Consider the following 15,500-nt stretch of genomic DNA (forward strand, 5'->3'; position numbering starts at 1 on the left):
TATATTAAACTATCCAGTCAAAATCTTACGCAACAGTTCACGTCTATTATGCAAACCACACCTCAATCCAGTTTGCTCTCCAAGAAGGCAACATTGAAGCTGCAGAATCGCTTACGAAAAAGGGTGGTTTAGTTTGACTAAAACCAGCGTCACCTGAGCAAAATAAATTCCCCTTCCCTTGTGTAAAACAAGATGGGGGGGGGGGATTACAGGCCCTTCCTTCACTCTAGGTGCTTGAATGTTTGATGAGCCAGTGTGGTGTAGTGGTTAAGAGCGGTGGACTCGTAATCTGGTGAACCGGGTTCGCTTACCTGCTCCTCCACATGCAGCTGCTGGGTGACCTTGGGCTAGTCACACTTCTCTGAAGTCTCTCAGCCTCACTCACCTCACAGAGTGTTTGTTGTGGGGGAGGAAGGGAAAGGAGAATTTTAGCCGCTTTGAGACTCCTTTGGGTAGTGATAAAGCGGGATATCAAATCCAAACTCTTTTTCTTCTTCTTAAAATCTGACAGCAGGTTTGCCTTGAAATTTGGCAGCAGGTTTGTTAGGTGGGGGTATATTTGGTTAATAGCAGCACCCGAGCCTGAAATGTTGGGTGCAAAAACCTAAAATACATGTGTTAGAGGTATTGATTGCTTGCTCAAGAGCAATCAGGCAATATGCTTCAATAGTCTGCTTTAAAGGTTTCTTATTGGTGATAAAAACTGTTAGAATGCAGAGTGCCTCTATTCCGTGGCTGGCTCATTCACTGGCAGAATCTGAGAGTGGGCGGTCCTTAAACCTTCCCTAGCAGAGTAGTTTCTTGACGCCCAGTCTGCGCCTCCCCTCTCGGCGTGGAAGCCTACTGCGCAAGGAAGGCGTGGGTAACGGGGGACCTCTCTCCTCCCCGCTTTGCCCAGGCAAGGTGTCCTGGCACGGCCTTGCCTCCTCCAAGCCCTGCAGCTCCTCTCCACTGGAGGCGTGGTTACTGTCCTCCACTGAGGAGGAGCTGCTTCCCACGATCTTTGGGGGCTCTCTGTAATCCATCCGGCTTTCCCCCTCTCGCCCCTGAGCCAATAGCAGTTCCCTGACAACACGTAAACTAATCTGGTTGAATTTAAAGTTCTCCAATTAGTAAAAAGTTGGTTAATATCTTTTTTCAAACAAACAAACAAACAAACAAACAAACAAAAAACTAGAGGGGGCTCTGGAATGCAACAGGTGAAGTAAGCAACTTCAGTTGGCATGGCATGGCAGGGAAAGGAAAGACAAAGGCAGAATTGGTGTTTGAGTGATGGGAGTAAGAGTTTTTAAGTTGTGGCCCTGATGGTTGTGTGCACACCCATGCGCATACCTGTGTCATCTGGGCTCCACCTCAGGCAGCAAAGTATCTGTAGCCAAGGGCAGATCCATGCCATACATTTAAAACACATCCAACACACATTTAAAGCACATTCCCCCCTTAAAATAATAATAGGAACTGTAGTTTGTTAATGGTACTGGAAATTGTAGATATGTGAGGGGGAAACTACAGTTTGCAGGATTCTTGGGTGGGGGAGCTGTGTGCTTCTAAATGTATTTTGACTGTGCTTTAAATATATGGTGTGGATCTGCCTTGACAATGAACAGACAAAACCCCTGTCAAGTGCTTGGTAAGCGTCCAAGTCTATTTGCCTTCGTTGGCTGAAACGCAGAAAGGTGGGGCTTAGTCTGAAAAATTGGGTTTTCTCTGCCTACCCCCCCAAAAACGGTAGAGATAATTTGTAAAAGAAAACAAACCCAAACCTATAAATTTAGGGAAGAGAATAGGAATACTCCCAGGAGCATCATCTCCCACCCCCTGTCTATGGTTCTTGGTGTTAGCTACACCTGGTTGTTATTCTGTACACAACGGATGGAAGAAGTGTGTTAATTAGGTTTTTCAATTTACGTAGAAAACTAATGAAGCATAAACATACAGTGGAAAAGTGAGGGAGGCATAAATTTGCTTCCCAGCCACAGCCTCACACAGGCAAAAAAGGTACATTGGGGGACGTAGAAGAGCATTTTCTAACACACAGGTTTCTCCTCACTGACTGAAGCCCACTTTAAGTAAAACATTTAAACTCAACACAGGAACAGGCAGATAGGCTAAGGAAACCCCCCCCCCCCGTTCTTTTCTTCTTTTGCAATAGCAGCCACTTGTGCCAGGAATTCAATTAGCGATAAGGAATCATTCCAGCATCCGGTTACACAGTTATGAGTAAGCACAGCATTCATTTTCAGTGAAAGGAAATGGGGTAACATCTCCTGAAGGCTCCAAGCCTGTATTCACGTTCACAGAATGGCAAGTGCCCTCGAGGAACAGCAGAACCCACAGACCTTGCCTGTATTTCGGTCTGCCTCAAACCAGGGAAGAACGGCTGGTTTGAGAAGATGGTTTGTTCCTCACCTCTCCCCAATGGTTACTGGAGCTTTGGCTGTCGGGTTTTGTTTCCAAAGAAAAGGTTCGAAATTTCATAGCAGCTCAAGCCCTGTTTGGCCACAGAGGGACATGGACCAGAAGGCGCAAGCCTTTATGGGCTACAACCTCCTCCTTTTGACATTTCTCAACTATGGCAGTTAAAGTTGGGGTGCCCTGGACCAGGGGTTGCCAGCCTTTCTAGGCCTGTGAGCACATTTGGATTTCTGAACACAGTGCTGCGGGGGCCGATAAACAAACAAACTTTAATATGAATCAACCTGGACCCTGTGATCATCACCTGAGGCCTGTCTTCGTGTGTCTCCACCACATGAGGTCTGGAGGGTAGCAACACAAGAACGGGCCTTTTCTGTGGTGGCTCCCCACTTGTGGAATGCTCTCCCCAAGGTAGCCAATCGGGAGCCGTGGAAGCTCCGTCGGATGTTCAGGTTCCAAAAGAACGTTTGCAAACCGGAACAATCACTCTCGGGTTTGCGCCATTCGGGAGCCAAAACATCCAAGTTCCAGGGCGTTTGACAACCAAGGTACGACTGTATACAAATTTAATCACATGATAATGATAATAAATGATAATAATGGTAATATTATGATGATGATGATGATAATAATAATAATGATATTAAATGATAATAATAAATGATAATAATGGTGCTGGAGGAGACTCTTGAGAGTCCCATGGACTGCAAGAAGATCAAACCTCTCCATTCTGAAGGAAATCAGCCCTGAGTGCTCACTGGAAGGACAGATCGTGAAGCTGAGGCTCCAATACTTTGGCCACCTCATGAGAAGAGAAGACTCCCTGGAAAAGACCCTGATGTTGGGAAAGATGGAGGGCGCAAGGAGAAGGGGACGACAGAGGACGAGATGGTGGGACAGTGTTCTCGAAGCTACCAGCATGAGTTTGACCAAACTGCAGGAGGCAGTGGGAGACAGGAGGGCCTGGCATGCTCTGGTCCATGGGGTCACGAAGAGTTGGACACGACTAAACGACTAAACAACAACAATGATAATAAATAACAGCCTGTCCAGTCAGAAACGTCCAGCGCTCAAAACCACTGAAGCTCCTTTGCCCTGTTCTAAAATGCTCTTTGGTGTGTCTCTTGCAAGACATAAAAGCAGAGCTGAAAAGATTCTCTCCAAAGGGCCTCACCTGCTAAAGCTGGAATAGAGACTTTGTTCCACTCCCACGGCTGGTCGTATTCGTCTGCAGGCCTGTCGTCGTCCTGTGGCAACTTGCTCTCTCTCAAGCGCTGACTCACGACGCTTTCAGAATCCGACTCCACGCCGTTGCCTTCAGGTTCGTAAGGTGTGTCGTACAGCTGGATGTCTTTCTGCTGGGGTTTCACACTGTCTTGCCTCTGGAATTCTATAGGGAGGTAAAGAAATAATTGGGTTAATTTGCTTGCTTACGGCAGCAGGCAAGCAACATGAGGTCAGGGCGTGGGGGAGCCCTACTAGATGGCGGATGAATGCAAACGGCAAAACGGCACAGTGCAGAAATAGGAAGCTGCTAAAAGGTTTTCATATTTAACTTTTCCTCTCAAGCAGAAAAAGACAAGAAACAGATCAATGATTTCAATAACAGTTTACTAGAACACGTGCAACATTTAGTTGTTTCTCCCTCCCTCTCTATTTCGCCAGATGGCAAAATAAATCAACCAAAATAGCAGTGAAGATAAGAAATGTTATCCCAATTAAAGCAAGAATTTAGAGAAAGCACCACCCCACAATTTCATGTACCTTGTTTCATGAACACCTTGTGAGTTGAACATTTTGGTTCCTGGATGCTGCAAACCCAGAAGTGAGTGTTCTGGTTTGAGAACGTTCTTTGGAACCTGAATGCCCGATGTGACTTCCGTGGCTTCTGATTGGCTGCAGGAATTTCCTGCAGCCAATCAGAAGCCGCGCCTTGGTTTCTGAACATTTTGGAAGTCGAACGGATTCCATTCGACTTCTGAGGTACCACTGCATTATGGCATCTCAGGGGCTCAACAATCTCTGTGAACAACACCATCTTATATGAAATCTGGGGCAGAACTTTAATACCCCATTTCTGAAGTCTGCTCATCTTAAGCTTTCATAGAACCCTCCCACCAATTCACGCTTAATCATTATGCGGCTTCATGTTTCTAAAATTCACATATGAAATCAGCTTTAGATGGTCAATATTGGGCTGGCTAAGACAGGATTTGTTGAATGCTGGAAGCTCACGAACTGGAGGTTGAATAAATACTTGAAATTCCTAAGGGCCTGAATCAAACTGTAAGCGGCTTGGGCAACTTCAGGCATGAATTGCAGCCTCTTGCCTTAGAAATCCATAATACGGAAGACTTGTCAAACATTTACCTTAAATCACAAGCTATTTTTATTGTTTGTCAATGAAATCGGAAAGTGGCAGGGCAGGTAGAGTTTCTCTGTCTTTTAGAGAGAAATTGTGAACATTACACCTAACAACAAAAAGAGAAGAGACTTGTTGTTGTTGTTGTTTAGTCATTTAGTCGTGTCCGACTCTTCGTGACCCCATGGACCAGAGCACGCCAGAGCATGTATGGAAGTGAGAGCTGGACCATAAAGAAGGCTGATCGCCGAAGAATTGATTCTTTTGAATTATGGTGCTGGAGGAGACTCTTGAGAGTCCCATGGACTGCAAGAAGATCAAACCTCTCCATTCTGAAGGAAATCAGCCCTGAGTGCTCACTGGAAGGACAGATCGTGAAGCTGAGGCTCCAATACTTTGGCCACCTCATGAGAAGAGAAGACTCCCTGGAAAAGACCCTGATGTTGGGAAAGATGGAGGGCACAAGGAAAAGGGGACGACAGAGGATGAGATGGTTGGATTGTGTTCTCGAAGCTACCAGCATGAGTTTGACCAAACTGCGGGAGGCAGTGGAAGACAGGAGTGCCTGGCGTGCTCTGGTCCATGGGGTCACGAAGAGTCGGACACGACTAAACGACTGAACAACAACAACAACACCACCTCTGGTTGTGAAAGGGATCCGTTCCGGAGGCCCATTCGCAACATGAAAAGAGCGCAACCTGAAGCGCCGCATTTGCGCAAGTGCGCGGTGCAATTTGGTGCTTGTGCGCATGCACGAGCGGCGAAACCCGGAAGTAACCCTTTCTGGTACTTCTGGGTCGCTGCGGGACGTAACCTGAAAGAACGTAACATGAAGCAAACGTAACATGAGGTATTAGCTAAAGCAAACTTACTTCAAGCAATGATCTCACTTTCAGTTTTGCAGCCAACCCTTAACCACGGTTTAGGTATTTACATGCAGTGCTGAACCATGATTAAAGGGGAGAAAAGAAGCACTATGGTTAGGCATTATGTTTCCCATAAGGCCATTGTCTAGGCGTACCAATATTAAAACACCTTTAATTTGTTTTGAGTTTCAATTTTACTCAGCCGTGGTCCATGGAAAGGATTTCCCTGAAAGTGAAATCAAAATACACTTCCCCCTTCACAAACTGTGCTGTAAGAATAGCGCTAACATGATGGACTCTGACAGCTCTGCCTGGACCAGAATACCTAAGTATCAGCTGTACTTAAGAGGCAGAACTGGGGCATTTTCCATCATGAAAGCTGTAATTGCTACTACTGCTTTAAGCTTTAAAATGCAGCTTGGAACGACCAAGGAATCAAACTGTGTGTGCTAACTCTACTAACTTGGGAGCCTAGCTTTGGGGATTACAAGGCCATGAGGAGTATATATATATGAGAGAGAGAGAGAGAGAGAGAGAGAGAGAGAGAGAGAGAGAGAGAGAGAGAAAGAGAGAGAATGACTGGGGGTGGGGAGAAGAGCAATCGAGAGACTATCCTGAACAAAAGGCTTCAGAAAGACCATTCAAGCTCTCTTTGAAGATTACATTATAATGCCCTGGTTTTGTGACTATTAATATTATCCTTTGATCTCTTAATGCCAATGAAAAAAATGCCTTTTTGTTGTAAAATCATGCTTGTTGATATAAGTTCAGCGACAGTACAGCCCCCATCTAATTTTCAGTGTCATATAAAATGTTATTAACAGATAAGAGGGGCTAAAATGGAAAAGTATAAACCCCAGCCAGCACCTCTTATTATATACAGTGGTACCTTGGGTTACATACGCTTCAGGTTACATACGCCTCAGGTTACAGACTCTGCTAACCCAGAAATAGTGCTTCAGGTTAAGAACTTTGCTTCAGGATCAGAACAGAAATCGTGCTCCCGCAGAGCGGCGGCAGCAGGAGGCCCCATTAGCTAAAGTGGTACCTCAGGTTAAGAACAGTTTCAGGTTAAGAACGGACCTCCAGAACGAATTAAGTACTTAACCCGAGGTACCACTGTACAGTGGTACCTCGCAAGACGAATGCCTCGGAAGACGAAAAACTCGCAAGACGAAAGAGTTTTTCGTTTTTTGAGTTGCTTCGCAAGACGATTTTCCCTATGGGCTTGCGTCGCAAGACGAAAACGTCTTGCGAATTTGTTTCCTTTTTCTTAAAACCGCTTGAAGAGGTGCAGTTGCGGCTGACCATGCTTCGCAAGACGAAAAGACTCGCGGAACGAATTAATTTCGTCTTGCGAGGCACCACTGTATAGGCTGCAATCTGATATCCACTAATTTGGGAATAAACACTACTGAACTCAGTGGGGTTTTATTCTGCGTAGACATGTAAATAATTGAACTGTTAATTTTAGTGCTTGTCCCTTGCTGCCCTGCCTTTCACCTCTCCCCCCAATTCCCATCCTTTTCTCAAAGGACAGCAATCTCAAGCAGACCACCCATCTTACTTTACCCTTACAACAACATTGGGAGGAAATTGTGCAGCAAGACACATCTTTCCTAAGGGCATCCTGCAAATTGCATGACTGTGGATTTCAGCCAGAATTCTGTTGGCTGGAGGATAATCTACAAATAGGCCCCGGATCTACAAATAGGGACTGCATGCTCCTTGAAGACACAGACTTGAAGCTGATCTGGCTCAGGTGGTGACAGTCACTGGCATGCCTTTTTATTGGGTTTGAGTGGCATGCCATCCGCACCCCTTCCTGGATAAATTGAGCCTGGCCATGGTCATTCACGATCTTGTGATTTCCAGATTGTACTTTTGCAATGCACTTTACACAGGCCTACTTTAAGCAAGGACGTGGGTGGCGCTGTGGGTTAAACCACAGAGCCTAGGACTTGCCGATCAGAAGGTCGGCAGTTCGAATCCCCGAGATGGGGTGAGCTCCCGTTGCTCGGTCCCTGCTCCTGCCAACCTAGCAGTTCGAAAGCATGTCAAAGTGCAAGTAGATAAATAGGTACCGCTCCGGCGGGAAGGTAAACGGTGTTTCCGCGCACTGCTCTGGTTTGCCAGAAGCGGCTTAGTCATGCTGGCCACATGGCCCGGAAGCTGTACGCCGGCTTCCTCGGCCAATAAAGCGAGATGAGCGCCGCAACCCCAGAGTCGGTCACAACTGGACCTAATGGTCAGGGGTCCCTTTACCTTTACCTTACTGTTAAACTAAACTTCAAAAGGCACAAATTGTCACTGCTAGATTTTTTATAATGATGGACTGTCTGTGCCCAGTACAGTGGTACCTTGGGTTACATACGCTTCAGGTTACATTTGCTTCAGGTTACAGACTCTGCTAACCCAGAAATAGTGCTTCAGGTTAAGAACTTTGCTTCAGGATGAGAACATAAATCGTGCTCCGGTGGCGCGGCGGCAGCAGGAGGCCTCATTAGCTAAAGTGGTGCTTCAGGTTAAGAACAGTTTCAGGTTAAGAACAGACCTCCAGAACGAATTAAGTTCTTAACCCGAGGTACCACTGTATATGTTTATGTATTCTCACAGATTCCCATGGTCTGAAATTCACATTGTTTAAATGTTAAATAAGATAGCTAGTCTTTGTTGGTAGAACCCAAATTTATGACATGCCAAGTCAGATTCTGCCATGTTTCATTTGTGATATGGCAGCAGCTTATGAGATATGTGTACTAGGGTCTGGACGTTTTCCTAAAATGAAATTCTTTGCAAGCTTACTAGGAAGAAAGTCCCAGTTAATTTAAGGGATTTATCCCCCATTTAGTATGCACAGATAGCAATTGTAATTCTCAGAAACTAGTTGCAACAACGTCAGAGTAAATACTCTTGGGTCTGTTTTTTTTAAAATTAAAAAAAAATATTTCATATGAAATCTGGAAGGAACACAGTCCCTACTGCCTTTAAACTAAACCGGGCCGACCCATCCTAGAAATCAGTGAGGATTCTCAAAAGCTGGGTTTAATTTTCGCTGTTAAAAATACACTCAACATACTCATTTAATACAGAAACTGAAGAAGCTATCTTTTGTTAGGCACTGGGGGAAAGAGGGAGCCAGTTTTAGCTTATCATGATTAATCCCTGTCTTTCCAAGCCCTAAGTATGAAGAATGTGAAACAATATGTACCAGAATTTGGAAGGAGTTTAGGAGATCTGGCACGGGAAACTTCTGGCACACTGTCTGGCCACACCAAAAAATAGAAAAACCCCAGGGGAAAAAAGAAAAACAGGACACCCAAGTTGGTTCACCCTCAAGAATAGCCAGGACAACCCTATCTGCTTGTTAAAACTCTGAGAATCAAGTTATATGTGACAGATGTTGTTGTTGTTGTTTAGTCATTTAGTCGTGTCCGACTCTTCGTGACCCCATGGACCAGAGCACGCCAGGCACTCCTGTCTTCCACTGCTTCCCGCAGTTTGGTCAAACTCATGTTTGTAGCTTCGAGAACACTGTCCAACCATCTCGTCCTCTGTCGTCCCCTTCTCCTTGTGCCCTCCATCTTTCCCAGCATCAGGGTCTGTTCCAGGGAGTCTTCTCTTCTCATGAGGTGGCCAAAGTATTGGAGTCTCAGCTTCAGGATCTGTCCTTCCAGTGAGCACTCAGGGCTGATTTCCTTCAGAATGGACATGTTTGATCTTCTTGCAGTCCATGGGACTCTCAAGAGTCTCCTCCAGCACCATAATTCAGAAGCATCAATTCTTCAGCGATCAGCCTTCTTTATGGTTCAGCTCTCACTTCCATACATCCCTACTGGGAAAACCATAGCTTTTACATATGACAGACAGAGAGGTCTGAAGATAGAGCATGGTGAGCCTTTTAAAGGTGGAAATTCCACTTTCTGGGGAGCAAGTAAAAATGGGAAGTGGGAAAGGCACCCACTTTACCTGCTAGCCTCTCTCTTTCCAATCCCTTCCATGGGATCAGCTTCCTCCTCATGGTCAGTAGACTCCCATTACCTATATACGTGTTAGAGTAACATGCAGCTTGGATCGCTCAGTCCTCATAGAAAACCATAGTGCTGGGATTCAATTCATTTCACTCTTTCCCTTTAGCCTATGGGAGCAACAAACCGCGGTCCTCACACTTAACATTGAATGCAACCTAGAAAATATGGTCCGTTTCCATTCAAAACCACGGCAGGTAAGTCAAGAACAAACCATGGCTCAACAGACTGGTTTGCCTGGGGTGAAACAAACCATGATCTCCAGTATGGATGTAATGCTAAGCCAGGTTAGCTGCCTCAGCTTACTAAAAAGAAGGAGTGAAGGAGGAGAGTCCACTGCATTCATGGCAAACCATCTGCCACACAGAGGGTAGTGGGGTTGGAACAAAGATTTGCAGTATACCTGAAGGAGCGTCTCCAGCCCCATTGTTCTGCCCGGACACTGAGGTCCAGCGCCAAGGGCCTTCTGGCGGTTCCCTCACTGCGATAAGCCAAGTTACAGGGAACCAGGCAGAGGGCCTTCTCGGTAGTGGCACCCACCCTGTGGAATGCCCTCCCACCAGATGTCAAAGAGAAAAACAACTACCAGACTTTTAGAAGACATCTGAAGGCAGCCCTGCTTAGGGATGCTTTTAATGTTTAATAGACTATTGTATTTTAATATTCTGTTGGAAGCCGCCAGAGTGGCTGGGGAAACCCAGCCAGATGGGCGGGGTATAAATAATAAATTATTATTATTATTATTATTATTATTATTATTATTATTATTAGCTGGAAATACATCCAGTGGCATCTGATGCTGAAAATGAAATGCATTCTCTCTCAAGGCAACCAAAAAGATGCAGCAAGGAAAGGTTAATTCAGAAGACGGGAGGTAACTGGGCTCTTCCACCCCACTTGACCAAGCTAGGCTGTAGAGTTAGATGCCACAGTACAAACTACTGAGATAATGTGTTGGCATTTCAGAATGCTGGATTCAATTCAGCTCTGCTCCACAGGCCTTTAAGTCCCCCTGGGGATTAAGGGACAGAGATGAAAGGTTATGCAGTTGCTCCAGGACCCAGAAGCGACTAAACAGCTGTTAGAATGTGGCTTAGAGGGTTGGTGCCTCCTCGCTGTGCCAACTCCCCCAAAAGTCCTATGGGTAGAATACCTGTGCTTTGGAGGAAATGGGAAGGGGGCCCTCTGGGAGCAGTAACTCTGGCTGTTTGCCCAGACTTCTGAGTCACCGGGGACTGGGCTCTCTTGAGAAATAGATCAACTTTGATCACCCTTTGCTTGCTTAAATTTGTCGTAACCAAGCTTGGTAACTGGCTGAGGGCCCAGACGACAGCTGGGAACTGACATGCAGTATACTCAGCCTCTCTCATGGCCCCATCTCTGCCAACCGGCATTGGGAGGGCTGTTCCACAAAACACAGAGACACCCATGCATATATATTTTTTGCATCTGCAAAGGTTTCCAGCACCATAAAAGTGATCTACTTCACAAGGTCTGGGAGAGCTTTGAACTGCAGAAATTCTACAGAGACAACCATGAAGAGTCTGTCTCAGCACGCTCAGATTTCTTCCTATAAACTTAAAAATGTAAGACTGTCATCATGCAGCCCCCATTGAAGGAACTGTTGTGCTCTTCACAATCCTGGATTTGTATGAAGTCAGGGCAGGGTTGCCCAGCAATGGGAGTATACTATAGTTATGGTCCTAATGAAAGGGACCAGAAAGCAACTTTTATGTGACAGCTATGATCACAATGCCTCATATTTGCTTGTGTTGATCCTGTGCCTGCTACTTTTGTGCCTTCCATTTCTTCCAGCAATCAGTTCATAGCTGTCAACTTACAGATTTGAAAATAAGGGACCAGCGGCCTCAATAATAAGGGATCAGCAGCCAAAATAAGGGATTTTAGTCAACCAGCAGCCAAACGAAGCCTCAAGCAGTGGTTCCCACAGCGCAGCAACCCGGCAAAGGGGATGCAGCAAGGAAAACCACTGTCACCTCTCCGCTGGGAGGCGCTGAGCAAAGGCGAGTCCCTCGGCAACGCGGCTGATTTGATCAGCACAAGGCATGCAAGCTCCACCCCCCAGTTGTTCTCAGACTCCTTATTGGGTGAGCAATGCAGCCAAGCAACACAGTTGGAGCCTCCCTCCTCCCTGGCTGGCAGGGAGGGAGGGAGGGAGAGGAGCTGCTTCCTTTGAAACCTGGGAAATTTAAGGGACATCATCAATAAGGGACAGCAGCGGGACACGGCGCTGGGATATGGACTTTCCCGCCAAATAAGGGACGGTTGACAGCTATGAATCAGTTGCCATTCCTTGATTTGTAGCTGCGGCCTTCCCACTGACAATACATAGGCTGAAAGATCTCTAGGACAGGAACCTGTCTTACTGACTTGTGTTTCTTTGCAAAGTGCCCTATAATGAATATATCCTGGTTCCAAATACTCCTCCCTACCATGGCATGACCAAGAAACAGAACCCAGGTTGTTTTGCATGGAATGCACATTTTCAGGTGCTTTCAAATATGCATGCAAACAGATGCATGCTAACAGCTTATTTATTCGTCTTGGGTTGGGGCACTGTTGAGGGGGTTTTGTTGGAGGGGGTACTGTTGCTGTTGATACTAATTTTTTGGTATCTTTATTTTGGATTTACGTGGAAATTGTTCAGTTTGGTTGTATACTTTTTGAAGTTTTGTTTATTATTTATAACTGCTTGTATGTTTGTAGTTATGTGGGGGTTTTTATACGTTGTAAGCCACCTCGAGCAGAGTTTTAACTTTGGAAAGGCGGCATACAAATAAAATGATTGATCGGTTGACTCCAAATAGGAGGCATCTTGATTTTGCAATGGCCAGGATTTGCCATGGTCCAGGAATGGATTTAAGCCCCATTCCCAGCTTCTATTTTGTGGTTCATCTCAGGTGCCCAAATGCCATGGGCCAGTGGCGGACCTTGGCACCTCAAATTTCAGCAGTGCCCTGTGCAACGCCAAAATCTGCTACCCCCCAGCTGTTGGTCCATCTAGATCAGGGGTAGGTAAACTAAGGCCCGGGGGCCAGATGCAGCCCAATCACCTTCTCAATCTGGCCCACGGATGGTCCAGGAATCAGCATGTTTTTACATGAGTAGAAAGTGTCCTATTATTTAAAATGCACCTCTGAGTTATTTGTGGGCCTGCCTGGTGTTTTTACATGAGTAGACCGCGTCCTTTTATTCAAAATGCATCTCTGGGTTATTTGTGGGGCATAGGAATTCATTCATATTTTTTTTTTTCAAAATATAGTCCGGCCCACCACATGGTCTGAGGGACGGTGGACCCTGCTGAAAAAGTTTGCTGACCCCTGGTCTAGATGAGCACTGCCTACACTGGCTTTGCAGGGTTGCAGGCATCTCCCAGCCCTGCCTGGAAGTGTCTGAAGATTCACTCCAATCTGTTTTACGAAGCTCTCTTCCTCTGTGTACATTCTGCCCCGTGATAACAGTAGTCATTTTGCTAGTAAACAGTAAGAGCCCCACTCTCCGCCTCTCCCAAAGTCTGGCTCTTCACAGCTGTGTGTGTAAAAGAAAAAAAAACCCTGCAGCCTCTTTGACAGCAATGCAGGCACGCAAGCAAGCACCCAGCGCAGAACCGAGTGCGTGGGAAGGTTTGCATGCCTCACTGATATAGGGTAATTAAATACAGACATACATTAACCAGCAGGCTAATCAACTGTGCCATGACAAATCTGGCCTGATTCAACCCTGTGTCAAACTCCAAGGAGTGCTGACCCAAATAGATCGGCAATAAAGAAGACAAATGGATTCGCACATTTTGTCCTCAGATTCAAACCTGGAGCCTTACTGCTTGCTACCTGCTCTCTTACTGTGATGATTCGGTCAACCTTCTGTATTTTTTTGTTTGGTTTTAGAAAATCCATGTTAACCGAGCTTTTGTTTAACCTGATCTGACAGTGCTGATAACATGCTGGAAATTAAAGCTTCTGTGCAGCAGAAGTTTCTGAACAGCTCGCCAATGAAATCAATTTCTAGCTGGAGCACAACCGACTGCTATTTATGCTTGCCTGTTTTTAAAGGGCTACGATATAGCAATGGGGGGGGTGCAATAGCAGCTATGGGCATTGTACTTTAACATGCATTTGTGAACACTGGCTACTTTATGATGTTCTGTGGCTGCGCAGAGGGGTTCGTGTGACTGTATATTGCTGAGACCCTTTGAGGGATAAGGTGTCTCTCGTGCGTCATTCCTCATAAACGCATTAGCTGCCAACCCCAGAGATCTGGCTATTCATAGGCTATTCTCACACCTACAGAACTCCCAAATACACCTATAGCTAATTCCTGATGGTAGAAACTGGACTGGCCGGTTTCACAGACGGTGTGCAAAGCTTGCCTGTTGCAATGTTGGATCCAAGTGCTGGGGTGTCGTCCCCCCCACATGTGGATGAATGGAAGTCCGTCACAGATATGGGAGAACGTGGAGGGGGAGGGCGGTAGTGCGATGGCTAAACCAGGTGACCCCCCCCCCCCCGTTTGGGATACCTTAGTGTCTGGAAGAAGAGCAAATTCTGTCCATTCTCAACATGTGCTAGACTGCAGCTTATTTACCATATTTTTTGCTCTATAAGACTCACTTTTTCCCTCCTAAAAGTAAGAGGAAATGTGTGTGCATCTTATGGAGCGAATGCAGGCTGCGCAGCTATCCCAGAAGCCAGATCAGCGAGAGGGATTGCTGCTTTCACTGCACAGCGATCCCTCTTACTGTTCTGGCTTCTGAGATTCAGAATATTTTTTTTTCTTGTTTTTCTCCTCCAAAAACTTGGTGCGTCTTGTGGTCTGTTGCGTCTTATAGAGCGAAAAATACGGTGCTTTGTCGCTGCAGGTCGACCACTTGTGACACCTTGCCCATCCATGAGGCAAGGTGAGGCGACCGCCTCAGGTGGCAGGACCCATGGGGGCAGCAGGTCCAGATGTATATCCTTCTCCCCCACCACAAAATTATTTGGATCACAAATAATCCCTGTGTCTTTCATGTTACCCGTTCAATTTACCTTTTCAAAAAGTCTTCCTAACAAACTTCCCCCCCACCCCAGCAACAAGAGACAGAGACCCAACTAACCAATCGATGCTCTGACGCTTGCAGATGTTTGTGGAAGAGTTGCATTTTGTACCCGGAGTATTAATTAAACCAATAAGCAGCTAAGGAGGAAAGGCAGCAGCAACGCTTTTCAGACTGTGTGCTGGTGTGCACTAGTTTGGTGTGAGGCATTCATTAATTTCAAACTCCTAAGAGCCCCAAACACCCACCAACAAAGGCGACACCCGCTTGGTGTCAATGTGTTTTAATGCTTCAACCTTGCCTTCTCCCACTCACTTTTCGCTCTGCCATGCGGATGACTGGATCATCCCATCACTCCTGATGTAGAGACTCAGCAGAATGATCTGCCCTCTGAAGAGGCTGTCCGTTGCTTCTCTGCATGAAGCACTTATCTGTGATTGCCGCTTTTCTTTTTAATTTTTTTAAAATTAAATTTTCTAATTTACATTTCAAAATATTCATTTAAACAACCTTAAATCCATGACTTCCCTTCTTCTCTTGCCATGGTTCATTTTGCATACCATACATCTCTGCATATTTTACATGAACTAAGCCATTCAGTAATCCATTGTAACATCCATCAAAACTTATTTACACTGTTGAATTTATCTTAAGGCTACCAGCGTTTTTAAATAAACACAATTTTCACCCATATATTCAGTAAACATTTTCCAGTCTTCTTTAAACATACATTCTTCTTGTTCTCTTATTCTATATGTTAAATCTGCAAGCTG

The 15,500-nt window shown here is 45.7% G+C and overlaps 1 protein-coding gene across 1 annotated transcript in view; it reads right to left on the reverse strand.

The window, feature by feature from the left end:
- Nucleotides 1-15,500, reverse strand: part of SHB (SH2 domain containing adaptor protein B) — a 153,230-nt gene that overhangs the window by 52,968 nt on the left and 84,762 nt on the right. Inside the window, 1 exon segment of the mRNA XM_083593587.1 lies at nucleotides 3,590-3,805. Coding sequence (XP_083449713.1) covers nucleotides 3,590-3,805 — 216 coding nt within the window.

Source organism: Podarcis filfolensis (assembly GCF_964270895.1).
Source record: "Podarcis filfolensis genome assembly, chromosome: 17".
NCBI classification, from domain to species: domain Eukaryota; kingdom Metazoa; phylum Chordata; class Lepidosauria; order Squamata; family Lacertidae; genus Podarcis; species Podarcis filfolensis.